The 14,686-nt window shown below is 54.7% G+C and overlaps 1 protein-coding gene across 2 annotated transcripts in view; it reads right to left on the minus strand.

Moving 5' to 3' along the window:
* The window catches only part of Ttyh3 (tweety family member 3), a 28,635-nt gene extending 25,593 nt beyond the window's left edge, over window positions 1-3,042 (minus strand). The window contains exon 1 of one of the 2 annotated variants that reach the window (XM_040278606.2): window positions 2,740-3,042. In XM_040278606.2, coding sequence (XP_040134540.2) covers window positions 2,740-2,862 — 123 coding nt within the window. In that variant the 5' untranslated portion in view covers window positions 2,863-3,042. The remainder of the gene's footprint in view (window positions 1-2,739) is intronic. The other variant, XM_078023593.1, reaches the window with a different exon arrangement.
* Window positions 3,043-14,686: the final 11,644 nt, after the last annotated feature.

Consider the following 14,686-nt stretch of genomic DNA (forward strand, 5'->3'; position numbering starts at 1 on the left):
AGAAACCTTCACACTGTAGGGCGCAGACACTGGAGAAGTTTGCGGGTCCCCAGTGTAGGGCTGTCTGGGGGTGACAGTGTGGGGAGTCACTTGTTTGGGTTCCTGGTTCCAGCAGGCCCCTGTGGCAACCTTGGAACAGCCTCATCAATCCCAATTCCACAGACTGAACCCCTGCAGCGGCCCGGGACTGACTGGCCCCTAGAGAGGCAGAGGCAAGAGTTCTGAGGAAGGCCTGGCTCCCCAGCTTGCTCACTGGCTAATGCTGAGCTAGCCCACTCTGAGCCTCAGCTTGCTGATCTGTATAATGGAGATAACTGTGCCCAGGTCTAGGCTGTGTGAAAGGGGGCTAGTGACAGGTAGCCCCAGGGTGGATCTCACCAGGGATCCTGCCAGTGGGTCACAGGGGCAGGGAACAGCAAAGGACCAAGACTGGTCTCCCATGGCAGGGCCCAACTCCTGGCCCTACCTTGCCCCAGGATGGTCAGAGAGACAGAGCTCTTCTCAGCAGGGCACAGAGGCTGAGGAGGGGGCCCAGGACAGCACGTGTGAGGGTCACCCCAGGAGTCGGGCAGCCAGTCCCACAGCAAGCAATGCCTTAGCATCACCCACCCACTCTGGAAGGAAGCTCCAGCTCCGCTCCCACCTTGGCACCCTCATGTAAGGCACACCAGTCCCACTTCAGGCTGAATTTAAAGACACCTGGTGCCCACCTAAAGGCACAGCACACGGAGGGCAGGGCAGGACACACATCCACAGCCCCTTGCCAGAGGCAGAGGTGGCGGGGGAAGGAGACAGGCTGGTTTCCACACCGTGAATTATTCAGTGGCTAATTCTGCTCCTTAGAGAGAAGTGAGTCAGCGCCCTCCCACCATGGAGTAGGGCAGGAAAGGGGGCAGAAACCAGCGCCCTGCCGGGAGCCAGGCTGACTGCGGGGCCCAGCCAGCACCCCCAGGCTTCTGTGGGCTGCAGGCACCTGACCTGAGAGCTAGAACAGAGGCACCCTAGAGGGCTGGCAGCAAGTTCAACTGTGGCTGGCAGCATGAGCAGGTGGCAGCCCACGGGCCACAGGAAACAGCCATCTAGGTGCCAGGGGCCCCTGACCTTCAGAACTGAGAAGTGGGCCAACCCTCAGGGCAGATAACTTTCCAGGTAAAGCACAACCACCTGCTTCAACAGCCCTCCAGGGAGAAGCGTGACAGAGCCACCACACCGGACAGTCCTAGGAGCACAAGAAGCACAGGTTGCCTTACACTGAATGGCCCCAGGCCCAGGCTTTACACAAATCCTCCTGGGGCTCCACATGTCCTTCCTCCTGCTGTCCCTAGGTGTGCCTAGGCCAATCTCTTGCCCCCTTTCTAATCTGCTTAGAGCTGGGGGACCTGGGGTCAGGTAAGCACAGAGTGGGAGCAGAAGCTCCCATACTGCCTTATCCGCTACTTCCGGTTTTCCTCCTTTGGACAAGGGAGGCTGCAGAGGACAGAGCTGAATAGCAAGCGCTACATGGCCCCAGAATACCGGATCCCCACACAACCATGGGGCTCTATTGTGACCCACTGGAGAACCCTGAGGTGCTCAGGGTGACCAGGCACCTTAGCCAAGGAGCTTCTGGAATCCGGATCCCCAAACAGGAAGGAAAAGCTCACAGCCCAGTCCCCTGCACCCAAGTGACAATGGCTCAGCCAAGGGGGTGGTGCTGGGACTTGGAGTGAGGCCAAGCCTCCAGATCCACTGGGAGAGGGCTGAGATGGGCCCCTACTGCTCCCTCAGCTCTGCCTGGGCTCAGTTCCTTCCAGCCTCCCAGAATGAGGCCCATTCACCTCCCTTCAGCCAGGCCTCCCACCCCCAAGGGCTGCTGGCAGCCTAGTCTCCAACAGCCACACACGCACTGTGTGTACATCCCACAGCCTGACCGCGGAGCAGGGGGTCATTACCAGCCACAGAGGGCTGGCATCTGCCCAGGCTACTTACCCACCAAAAGCCTGGCAGCGGGATTCCCCAGCTGAGGCTGAGGGGGCGAGGAATCCCCTCCTGCACCAGGGTGCTGAGGTTCTCAGAGCCCTGGAGCCCTGGGTAAGGGGGTCTGCTGGGAACCTGGGGTACTGGCCTGTCTTTAAGGAGGGGTTGGGGGCAAGAACCCAGAGCAAGCAGAGGGGCTCCACGGAGGGGAGGAAGGCAGTTCCACTATCCCAGAACAGGGGCCTTGTTGACACAAGAGGAAGCCAGAATTTGGAGGGGGCTGAGGACCCTCCATAGGGGCAGGAGAGTATTTAGACCCTTGAAGAGGCCCATGGCCCACAGAAAACCCTCCAGAAAGAAGGGGTTGTGACACTGGATGGGGGTGGGGAGTCTTCCTACTCTGGGGAGGAACCCAGGACCCAGAGACCTTCCACTGGAAGGGACCGACCCTGACCCCGAATGGGTGCTGAAGGGTATGTGAACCCCTGAGAAGGGGGACCAGGACTCAGAGGAGAACCTCCATTGGAAGGGGCCCTTATCCTGAATGGGGGCTGAAGGGCATCTGTACCCCTAGGAGGGGGCCTGGGACACGGCCCAGAACACAGAAGAGATCCTCTAGGGGAAGGACCTGAGTGGTGACCCCGGATGGGCTGGAAGGTATCTGGAACCCCAAGGAGGGGCCCAAGGCCAGAGGAGACCCTCCAGATGGAGGGGACATGACCCCGGATGGAGAGGAGAAGGCGCGACCCGGGCCCTGACCCCGCAGCTGGGGGCGCGCGTCACCTGCTGATAGTCGGCGTCCGCGGGCCGGAACTGGCTGCTGGTGGCCTCCCACCGCAGGTCGAAGTGGGGCAGCCGGTGCAAGAGGCTCACCCACCAGGGCGCCGCGTAGCTGACCCCGGCCATGGCGGCCCCGCGCCTCGGCGGGCGGCGCCGCGCGGGCTCCCTCGCTGCTGGCGCGGGCTCAGGGACCCGCCGACCCCCGCTTGGTCGCCCGCATAGCCCGCGCGCTCCTGGGCCCGGCCCGGCCCGGCTCGGCCCGGCTCGGCCCGGCTCGGCTGCGCTCGGCTCCGCTCGGCCGCCCGCGCCCGCCGCCTCTTTGTTCGCCGCCGCCGCCGCCGCCCCCTCGGCGCCCCCGCCCGCCCGCCGGGCCCACCCCTGCGCAGCTATTGGTCCGCCGCGCGAGGGCACCTCCCCGTCTCCCCCTCCTATTTTCAGGCCTCGCCCCTCCCCATCATTGGCTCGCTGTCTGCCTGTCCCACCCTCCAACGTGCCCTGCTCGCCCGCCAGTGCATCTCCATTGGTCCTTTAGCTCCATGGCCCCGCCCCTGCACTCCTCCGCCCGCCCATTGCCCAGGGACCGTTCGCCCCGCCCACATGCACCGCCCCTGCGTTGTCATTGGCCCGTAGGCAGAGGCTCCGCCCGCTCTCTGGCCCTCGGGAGGGGCGCCTAGCCCCAAAGTCGGAGGAGGTTACTCATTGGTAACAACTTGGACCCCGAGGTTGGGACGTTTCCTGTATTCTCCCCGTGTGTTCACCCGTCGGTTCGATAATTGCACATTTACTGCACGCTTCCTGCAGGGGTCCGGCCCAGAGGGACTAGACCAACCTCCCCCCCAGCCGGCAGTCCAGATTGCAGAACCCCACAAGGGGCCAAGGGGCCTGTCTGTAGGATGGGCGTGAATGGATTCTGAGCCTGATTTGGTTACCTGCAGCTGTGCGATCTTGGGCAAGTTACTTAAACTCCTTGTGCATTCATGTCTTTGATAGAGTATAATAGAGATGCAGTGCCTGTGAAATACAGTGCCTGTGAAATACCAAGGCCTGGCAGATAAGCCATAACAGTGCGAGTGTAAGGGGTGGCGGGTACATTCAATTCCCATTTGGCCTCCTTTTGAGGAAGGTTGAATCTCTTAAGACCTGAGATAAAGACAGTGCCTGATCCTGGGGTCCTGACTGTTACTCAGTCACACTTCTTATAGAACAGAGGAGGATGGACACACAATAGGTGTCCTTGGACACATGGACACATGGACCCTGGACACATCCTTCCCTCCTCACCCCAGAAGCAGTGGGTACATCCTCTTGGCTCTGCCTGCTCACTGCCCTGGGGCCTTATTTCAGGACCTCCTGAGTTCTGAGAAACAGGTTTCCACACCTGGACTCTTCCATCTACTGTGCTGGGCTTGGTCAGCTCAATGGGCAGATGGGGCCCTTCCTGGCAGGCTGGGCAGTAGCTTGCCAGGAGACCTGTCCTTTACTTATCTGTCTTGACTTGCCTGTTTTCCTGTGATAAGGCCCAGGGACAAGAGGCCGTTGCAGAGCTGTGGTTTCCATTCTCTGGATAGCTTGGAGACACCACTTGGGAAATAGTGGCCTGAGCAGGAGGAGGGAAGTTACATTCTTGGTCTCTAAAGGCCAGGGACTCAGGGGGATTTTGGCTCCAGCTGCTCTTTCTCCAATGTATTCAAGGCTGCTGGGACCACAAGGCAGAATGAAGGCCCTGCTGTGATCTTAAGACCAAGGCCAACTCCAGGAGTGGGTTGGTGTCTGGCCAGGTAAATTCTTTCCCTGGCACCAGGCAACTGCTGGCTGTGAGCGGTGGGGTGGGCAAGATACCCACCCCTAATCTGACACTGCCTTGGCAGGTGGCCTGTCTCTTCACCTGCACAGTGAGGATACTAGTCCTACCCCATACCTCCCCCACAGATTCTGACCTGGGGGTTCTGCATTTCTGGGAATGAACAGAACAGTGCCTGTTCTCATGGATGGGGAAAGTTCTGGGTCCTATTATCAATAGTTGCTCCCATAGCCACAGAGAGAGCCCCAGTATCCCTACTTGGCCCCAGATCCAAAAGTGTCCCCAACATCAGCCTTGCAGTTCTGCCAAGGTCCACCCACGGAGGCATGGGGTCCAGGAGTTTCTTTCCATGTTTCCTAATGCCTCACAAAATGAGTATTTTCTTCTAAGGCCAGAAAGCCCATTGTTAATGTGACATAACTCAGATGTAGTAGGTTGCACTGTGACTCCAAAAAAGATGTTTAAGTTCAATCCTTGGCATGGTAACCTCATTTGGAAATAAGATCTTTGAAGATGTTAGGAAGTTAAGATGAGGCCATACTGGATTAGGGTAGCCCTGATTCAAAGATAGTGTCCTTATAAGAAAAAGGAATTGGTACACAAAGATACTGAGAGAAGAGCACTATTTGACATGGAGCCAGAGATTGGAGTGGTGTGTCTCCAGGCCACAGGGTGCCAAGGATAACTGGAGCCACTAGAAAGTGAGAGGGAAGCCTGGGGTGGTCTCTCCACAGAACTTTCAGAGGAAACCAGCCTCCTATTGATTGTAGCCTTCTGGTCTCCCAAACTGAGACAATAAATACATTTCTACTGTTTAAAGCCACCAGGTATGTGTTACTTTGTCGCAGAAGCCCTAAGAGATGAATACACAGATGGGACACCTCAGAGTTTATGTGGCAAGTGTCTGTTTCCCTGATTCGAAATGCAAGGGAGTTAATTATGGACTAACGTTGTAGTGTGTTTGGTCACTGAAAACTTTTCCTAAGGAGAAGTTCCCGAAGGAAGAAAAAGAGACCTCCAACATATGGTCTGAAATGCTGAGGAATCTGGTGCTAGAGAGGAAAGCTCATTGGAATTGACAGCCCCAGCTCCTAGAAGGGACAGAAGACACCTGGGGGACAGGGCAGGAAAGAAGCCTTCTATTGCACTGTGGCCAGAGTACTGGTGGTTCTCTGACACAGTGTTGCCCATCCTGGCACAACTATGGCTAGAGGCTGAGACTTAACCTCACTTTACAGAAGGAACATTTGAACCCTGGGTCCTACCACTGCTTAGAAGGCCCAGAGAATCACCACACAATCAGGAACTAGGATTCAGCCTCGTTCAGAGGCTCGCCTTCTTCCCAGGATCAGCAGCAATCACCAGCCATGAGTGAGGCTACTGCACTCACTTTCCTTTCTTTCTTTGAGTGAAATGGGGTTTTCGAGCTAAAGACAAGGAAGAGGAAGACCGTAAAGAGAGAGTACTCAGGGCTGAGCCATTGAAAGCATCTGGCAGAAGAATCTGGAACAGAGGGAGGGGCAAGACAGACCAGGAGTTTCCCAGGGCTGTCTCCCAGGCCAAGAATTGTCTGGGCTGAGTTTCCTGGATGGCTGTCCTAAGACCTGTAGCCGCTGGGAGGAAAGCCAGGCTGAAAGCTGCACATATCCAGGCCTGGGCCAGGCCCCCAGATGCTGCAGCAGCAGCCAGAACAATGGAATTCCCTGCGTCTGGACCCCATCCAACGAGGTCCACATTTTCTGTGAAGACAGTGCTCAAGAACTGGCAAGGAGAGGAGAAGGCAGGAGTTCAGGGTTTCCTTGGCGCCCGCTGAGGTGTGGCTGGTGATGCAGGGGCCACAGAGCCAGCTCAGCACCCAGTTTCCCCCAGACAACTTGACTGATGAGCCTTGGTCACAGTAAGTTCGCTGGAGCTTTGCTTTCAGTCTGGCCAGGAGGAATCCAGCCCATGGCTCTGGAGTCTGGGAGAGGTGCCAGCCAGCATGGTCCCTAGAGGACTGCAGAACCAGAGATGATGTAAGCACCTCTTGTGTCCCTAGAGTCACCTCCCCAGCTGCCTCATCTATCCAGAAAACCACTGAGAACCTGGAAATGAGCAGGGATGTCATCTAAGCTGCCGAGAACATGGTCCAAATCCCAGCACTCCCGCTGAGCCTCTTGCTCAGAGTGCTCCCAAGCCCAGTGCAATCCAAGAGAACAGCCTGGGGGAGGCGGCTGCAATGGCCACTTCCATAGGAAGAAGAAATCATAGTGATGCCCTCCAGGGCAGGACAATTAATCGCCTGCAGGCTGCCCAGTCTGCCACTTGGTTTTGCGGAGATGAGGGTTGTGCTGAGAGGCAGACTTGGGATTCACATCAGTCCTTGCCACCCACTTTGACCCCTTTGCCACTTGCAGGGGACCTGAGGTCATCTGAGCCCAATTTTCCCATTTTACATATGGGAAACCGAGGTTCCAAAGAGGAAAGAGGCTTACCTTAAACACAATCCTGAGTCACTCAAAAAGCAGGGAAACATATTCCTTGATCTTCTTATTAAGAGTGTGGGGCTGGGTGTAGCTCAGAGGTGGAATGTTTGCATGGGACACAGAAAGCTCTGGGTTCCATCCCCAGAGTCACCTGGAGTGCATGCTGGACTCTGCCAGAACTTGGATCTCTGCAGCCTCAGGAGAAAAATGCAACTGACTTTGTTTTATGGCCAGGAAAACTGAAGGTAAAACTCCCCAGGATCCAAAGCCAGGGAGGTGGGAACAGTATCACCCTGTGTTTCAGGCCCCATGTATAGTAAAGAGGTCACTGGTCCACATTGAGGTCTGGCAGGTGCTCTTGGCTTTAGGGAGGTCATCTATATCCTGTCTGACTGGGGGTCTTTGTTTAGAACAGGGTCTGACCATGTCAGAAAGAGCAACCATGCAATGTGGGATGGGGGCTTTGGATCACAAGGCATCTGTCAGTCAGTCTCCCAGTGGGCAATCATCAATCGATCACTCTTCCTACAGAATGAAGGCCCTGTAAAGACTCGGGACACTGGCTGGCAGCACTCTGTGGTCACATGTTGATGCTGGCAGGGTAAGGCTTCCTGAGGACAACAGAGGCTTTGCATTTGGAACCCTGCCAGACTGCCCCATGAGCCTCTTCCCTGACTGACTTTAATCTGCATTTTTTCATGTGATAAACCACAACCGTGGGGACGGCAGCTTGCAGGGGTTCTGTGCATCCTTCTAGTGAATGATCAACCCCGAGGGTTGTGTCCCTGGACTTTTGGCTAACTTTGGGTAGCCATGAAGTTCAGTCCCCATTGCACTGTTATACCCAGCCGGAATCCCACCAAGTCCCCACTCAGGGCAGAGGGGTTGACATGTCCCCTATTTTCCAGAAGAGGAAACAAAGGCTCAGAAAAGTAGGTACATAGATGATATGAAAACACTTGTCTCTTTAAAAAATTTCTGGCCCAAGTCTTTCTCTAGTGTGGCCTATTAAGTGATGCATTTTTAAAAGGTCCATGTACATGCTATTTGTTGCTGTATAATGAAAGTGCAAAGCCACTGGTTTTAAACAGAGACCGTTCTTTGTTTGGGCTCAGCTGTGTGGTTCTTCGGCTGTATCCTGGGGTCTCAGGGGCACCTGCAGTCCTGGGCAGCTGGAGCTGGAGAGAGTGCAGCAGCCTCACTCACGGCTGGTGATTGCTGCTGATCATCTGCTTTAGGGACTTGCTTGGGCCTCTTTTCATGACATCTCAGAGCAGCAAGAGAGCACAAATCCTGAAGCAGGCTTGATTATGCTCGTTTGGCCAAAGCCACCACACGGCCAATCCAGAGACAGCAAAGGGGACCACATGAGGCACCAACAGGGCTGAGCACTTTTCTGGAGGCCATAGTCATTGTGACTCAGTGGACTTCCAAAATGGCAAATGGTTTCTTAATGTTCTGGTGCTTTTGAGGGAGCTCTGTCAGCCATTAAGTTCCCTCCTCCACTGTGGGCAAAGCCAGGGGCGGGGCAAAGTCTCCTCTCTTCAGGGGAGAATGTTCACCAAGACCCACTGTTGTTTCTAAAGGCTTGGGACCCCAACTCATGCACAGTGGGAGGGGACATCCAGACACCCAGTGGACCAGAACTGGTTTGGTCGACAAAGGCTGGCCCAATACCTGTTGGAGGCAGGGAGGCTGTCTGGTAGGAGGGTGGAGGCCAGGCAGGACTACTACAGCTTCCATAGCCTGAACCAAGCCCCTCACAATGAGAGCTTGAGCTTCTGTGCTGCTATTGTTCCTCTTCTAAGAGTGGAGACCCTTTGACCAGGTGACACCCCAGGCCAACATCAGTTTTCTTCGGTAGAAGGAAGTTGGTCATGCTGCTTTTCCTGGGTGGGTACAAGGGTCATTCTGGAAAGGAAGTCTAAAACTGAGCTGCCCCATAAACTATTCCCTGCACGACCTACTTACTCCAAGTCCCCTCAGGAGGCCCTGTCCCCGACTAGATGACCACTGTCTTGGTTTTACCTGAGTAGGGATGGGAGGGGTTGACCCTGAATCATGTGGATTCAAAGCAGATCAGACAAACCTTGTTCCCCCCTACACAAAGGGGAAGGCCTGACTCTACTTTCCTGGCCAGGGTGGGGGTCTGGGAGCCAGCGTACCCTAGGGGCTCCCTCTTCAGGCCAGGCTACCAGTCTAGACCCTGATCCCCAAAGCTCCTGCTGGAGCTGGGGTCCATTCTCGAGAATATTGACACTTTGGAGACTGAGCCTGGCCTGGGGGAAGGGCTCTGAGCATGGAATCCATCTTCCAGCTCACCGCCCAGGACAAGGAGGGCAGGTTTTGGAAGTTGCCCTTGGGGTGGCATTCTTACTCAGAAGGGTCTCATCTGTTAAGTAGGGAGAGTCCTGGGGACAGGAAAGTCCTTTGTCCCTAGTGTGAAAACCTTTGGGTCCTATAGGGGAACCTCTCAGGCATGAACAGCCTGGTAAGGGAAGGGACTCTGGCTCCACCCTGAGCCAAGACCTCTGGAGTGAACTCCCAGCCTGGGCTCAGAAAAGGAAGTGTCTCCGTCAAGGTTCCCCCGGAGCCCTGGGCCAAGGTCCCTAGGGAGCAAGGACAGTGAGCCTCTCTGAACCCCTCTTTCCTGTCTCCAGGACAGGAATCTGGCCAATGCTGTTTCCTTGCTAGCCCCTCCCTGATTTCCCAGGGCCTCAGGACTAAGTCCAAAGTCCCCAGGACAAGTAAAGCCTCCACATCTACCCTGGGATATTCCTGGGCCTCACTCTCTGGGGGGCAGGGCAGGCAGCTCCAGTGAAGTCGGCTGTGATGACCATCTTATGTTTCTGGACCGACTGTGATCTCATTCTGCAGAGCTCTCCTGGCCAGCACAGGCCCTCCCCAGCCCCTGGCTCACAGATGCCCAGAGACACAGCCAGTGCATCTTTGTTTACATATAGGGAAACTGAGGCTTGCCCCAGTCACCCACCAGGAGGGGTTGGCTGGGACCCCTGTCTGTATTCTTCTGCCTGCGGGTCCAGGATCCCTTTCCCGCCCCATTTCCTAGCTGGCTCCACAGCACGGGTACAGAAGGCCCCACCAGGGCAAGCGACATTCTTCTTGGTTGGTTCACAGCTCTGTGGGCCCACTCCAGCTCTGCACACCCTGCCATCTCCTTTCTGTTCCACCAGGGTCCCTGTATGAGGCTTGTGGCATCAGAAGCCTGAGAGTAAGCAGCTCCAGCAGGATCACAGAGGAGGGGCGGGTGGAAAGGTACTCCCCCTGAGGCTGCTCCTTGGAGGCTAGGCCTCCTCCCCTTTAGCCTCTCGGCCAGAAGCCAGGCTGTCCCCTCCCTGGGGGGCTCTGAGGGGGCTCATAGGCACTGGAGACAGGCGATCAGCATTCACATGTCCCTCTTCAGCCCATAAACCATTGTCCCCTTCCTGCCCCTGCTTCTACCTTCTAAAATGCAAATTGAACTGCTTTTCCCCTGCCAGCAGCAGCCTGTTCCCACGGCTCTCAGGGCCTGGTCCAAATGCCTCAGCAAAGCCTGCATGTCCATCCCCAACCACCACCAGCCTCTGTGGCCCTCCTGAGCCCTGTGGTCCCCACCACACCAGCCCACTGTGTGCATCTATCTGGCTCAGGGCCCTTTGGACATCCTCCCACCCCTTAGAGTGCAGGAGCAGTCCCAGAAGCTGCCAGCATCCCTGGATCAGGGCTCAGATAAAGCATGGAGTAGAACGCACCCCATGCCAGCGTGGATCAGAGAAAGAGCAGTGTGCGTGAAGCGTAAGCAATCTCAAAACATGGTACATGAGACAGAGGGTACAAGACACACTGCTTGGAAATGACAGACAAAAAACTCAGGGTGTCAGAAAACAGTATCGAAAGGACAGAAGAAATCTTGGCACAAGTTTAGCTTTGTGCTAAAGAACTTGGTAAGAGCATGAATGCAAGAACACAGAGCTCAGAGATTTAAAACCAGGGAGAGCTCAACAGTTCAGCAATTCCTTCAAGTTCCCTTTTCTTCTGCTAAAATCGAGTAAGTATAGTATTTAAAAAATCAAAATAGTACATCTCTGTCTGTTCATATTCACACTGTATTATTTTTGTGTGGTATGTGCCTTCCTCCCTTCCCTTCCTCCTGTTCTTCCCTCCATTCATCCATCCTTTTATCCATCCATCCATGTGACCACTACTTCATTCATCTACCTACCCACTCATCTATCCATCCATTCCTCCACCTATCCATGCATGCATACCTCCATCTGCTCACCAAACCATCCTTCTACCCACCTGTCCGTCCGTCCATCCATCCATCCATCCATCCATCCATCCATCCATCCTCCATCCTTCTTCCATCCATTCATGCGTAAATGCAGAGTGAGATGTCTGCCATGATATTTATCAAATACCAAACAGTTATTTCTGAGTAGGGAATGGTGAACAAGTGTAGCTACTCTGTTTTAGAAAATGTTAGATTTCTTTAAAAAAAATAAACACAGTATCATTTCTACAAAATAAATGGCCAGAGGGTCCTTCCGGTTGAATATGGAAATGAAACAATCAGAGTGGGATGACCCTGTGCAGGCAGGAAAGGGAAGAGCCACTGGCCTTGGGAGGAGGAAGGACTTGACAGGGAGCAGAGTCAGGAGGCTGCCGTGCTCCGAGTGGGGTCCTGTAGGCCAAGGTTGGGTGTGTGAGGGGACATGAGTAGGAAGGGTGAGAAAGGCCCTGGTTTCAAATGTAAGGGGAGGGGACAAACATATCGTTTGGATAAGAGGGAGATGAATTCTTAAGTGCTTAGAAAGTATCTCCCAGCGCCAGGCTCTCAATTAGCTGCTTCTTACAGCTACATCATGTCTGGAGAGAGCGAGGAGCCACAGCCGGAAGCAGTGCTGACAGGGCTCGCCTGACGGACTAGTTGCAAACACATGAGAGGAATTTAGCTCAGGCTTAGTCATGATGCCAGGGGTAGATCCTCTCATTTGCAAGGATTGGGCGTCACTGTGAATCAGCCTTAAAAGATGACTTTAACACATAGTCAGTGGTTACTCTGTGGTAATGGGAAGCTACCAGCCGCCTCCTCAGACAACCCTTGGGTCGTGCGCAGTGGCATGAAGGCCTTGGGCGGGGGGTCCCAGTGACAGCCTGACCTACTTGGGGTTTTAAATCACTGTGGGAATGTCAAACAACTCCGATGGGGGTCAAGATGCATGGGGACTGCATGAGGTGGTTCAAGACATGGTGACAAAGGTGCGACGGAGCAGGCACCCCAGAGCCCTCCAGTGAGTGTTTCTAGGCTGATGCCTGTTATTTATTTATTGATGGCACTGGGGATGGAACCCAGGGCCTAGAGCATATGAGGTGAGCGCTCTGTCACTGAGCTACACCCCCCAGGGCCTTAATGCTTTATTTTAGATGCAATTTCAAATCTGTATGCATGGTGTCTGGTCAAACTGCTTATTAGTCAGTGGGCCATTGACAGTTTCATCCACATGGATAAAAAGTCCTCGTTTTCAAGTTGGCCAGACATGCTTTCTTTTTCGTGGTCTTGTCTTTGAAAAAATGAAGTAGTGCTGGGTGCGGTGGCACATGCCTGTCCACCCAATGGCTTGGGAGGCTGAGGCAGGAGGATCTCCAGTTCAAAGCCAGCCTCAGAAAATGTGAGGCACTAAGCAACTCAGTGAGACCCTGTCTCTAAATAAACTACAAAATAGGGCTGGGGATGTGGCTCAGTGGTCGAGTGCCCCTGAATTCAATCCCCAGTAACCATCCCTCTGCCCCTCCCGCCCCCCAAAAAATGAAAGAGCATCAAATCTGGCTTGACTTTCAAGTGTGTGTTTGTATTTGTGTGTGAGTGTCTGTTTGCATGTGTGTACATGTGTTCTTGTGTTTTGTGTATGCGTCTTTGTGCATGCGTGTTTGCATTGTGCATACAGATGTGCATGTCTGTATGAATGCAAGCATCTGTATGTGGGTGTGCGTGTTTGTGCATGTGTGTTGCATGTGCTGTGTGTATGTGTGCACATGGCCCATGGGGATGGCTGGTTGGGTCTCCTGCCTTGCTGCAGGGCCTGGTACTGTGGGAGGGCTAAGGACGTGGAGGGAAATGAGGGCGATCCCCAGGTATCTGGTGGTGACCACCGTGTGGCTTGTGATGATCACTTGACCAGGAGCGGATTGGGGTGAAGGGAGAACTGGAAGGAGCTGAGCTGGAGGCCTCCATTGTGTGACACTGTCCAGTAGATATTTAGAGGGATGGGCAGGTCGGGGCACTGGGGACACCTCCATTAACAGGGGAAGGGGCCGAATGCCAGGAGTAGAAGAAAATTCAAAAAGGAGGGAGGCGCGTGATCACACGGGAAGGGCAGCAGAATGGCGGCAGCGAGCGCTGGCACAGCACGACGGAGGAGGCAGGTCTGCGGAGGGGCGGGCGAGGAGGCGGCTGTTAGCAGGGAGCCGCCCTTTTCATGTATTATGCGAGCTGTGCCCCTATCCTGCCCACGCGGCCTCTCGGCTTTCATCCCTTGGAAGCCCGGCCTGGGAAGGGAGAGGCCGGGAGAAGAAAGCCCCCAGGCTGGGCCCGGTGAATGGCAGCTCAGGAGCCTTGGCACATATAGGACCTTTCCTTTGAATCCCGGGCTGTTCTGGGCTTAATTAACGAATAGCTCAGAGGCACCCCCTCTCCTCATTCAGAAAGGGACACAGCACCATGGAAACCTCATCCAGATTCCTTGGCCGGCACTGTCTAATGGGGCCACCCCTCAGCGCTGTAACTGGGCCCAGCCCGCAGGAGCCGTTGGGAAAGCTGGCTCAAGGCCATTAGCTGGTGCTCATGAAGCCCGGCCAACCTGTCCCTCATCCTCATCATTCATATTCTGAACCCAACATCAATGCCAAAAGGAACTAGGGCTTCAGACTCTTCTTTTTTCAATGTCCCCCGAGGACTTGGGAAAATGTCATATTTAAACTTGTCTTGGAGCTGGGCATGGAGGTGCACACACCTGGGATCCCAGCTATTTGGGAGACTGAAGTAGGAGGATGGCATGTTTAAGGCCAGACTTGCAACTTTGTAAGACTTTGTCTCAAAAAGGAATGGGGATGTGGTACGGCGGTAAAGTAAAGCACTCCTAGCTTAAATCCTTGGTACCAAATACATAAATAAAAATAAAAATGCCTTGGCTAGGACCTGGGGTTACTGTCTCCAGGTCTTTAAGACCAGCATGATTCTTCCAGGCCAAGCTGGAACAGATTCCCAAGAGCACAAAATCCAGTGGTAGGAATGGGCAGGGGACTGTGTGTGTGCAAACATGTGAGGGTAAGTCACTGATGTCCTCTGCGTTCATTTAGAACCTGAGGCTTGACGGGAGGCCTCATTTTCTTCCTTCCCTCAGCTCCAGCTAGGCAGGGGCTGCCTAGCTCTGCTCTTAGACCAGCTCACAGGCAGGTTGTCTGTAGCTGGGGGTTTGTGGCTGGGTGATTGTCCCTGCACTGTGCATCCTAGTCCCACCGGCTTCTGCAGGCCCGGCCAGCTCCTCTGTAAAGCAGAAGTTCCCACATTTGTCAACTGGACACTCATGTGATCTGGGTACAAAGAAGAACCCAGGCAAATGCCAGAGCTAGCACCCAAGTCCCAGGGTTTCAGACAAACCAGATCTGGGACTGGATGACAGGG

This window comes from Ictidomys tridecemlineatus, chromosome 10 (genome assembly GCF_052094955.1).
Source record: "Ictidomys tridecemlineatus isolate mIctTri1 chromosome 10, mIctTri1.hap1, whole genome shotgun sequence".
Taxonomy (NCBI): domain Eukaryota; kingdom Metazoa; phylum Chordata; class Mammalia; order Rodentia; family Sciuridae; genus Ictidomys; species Ictidomys tridecemlineatus.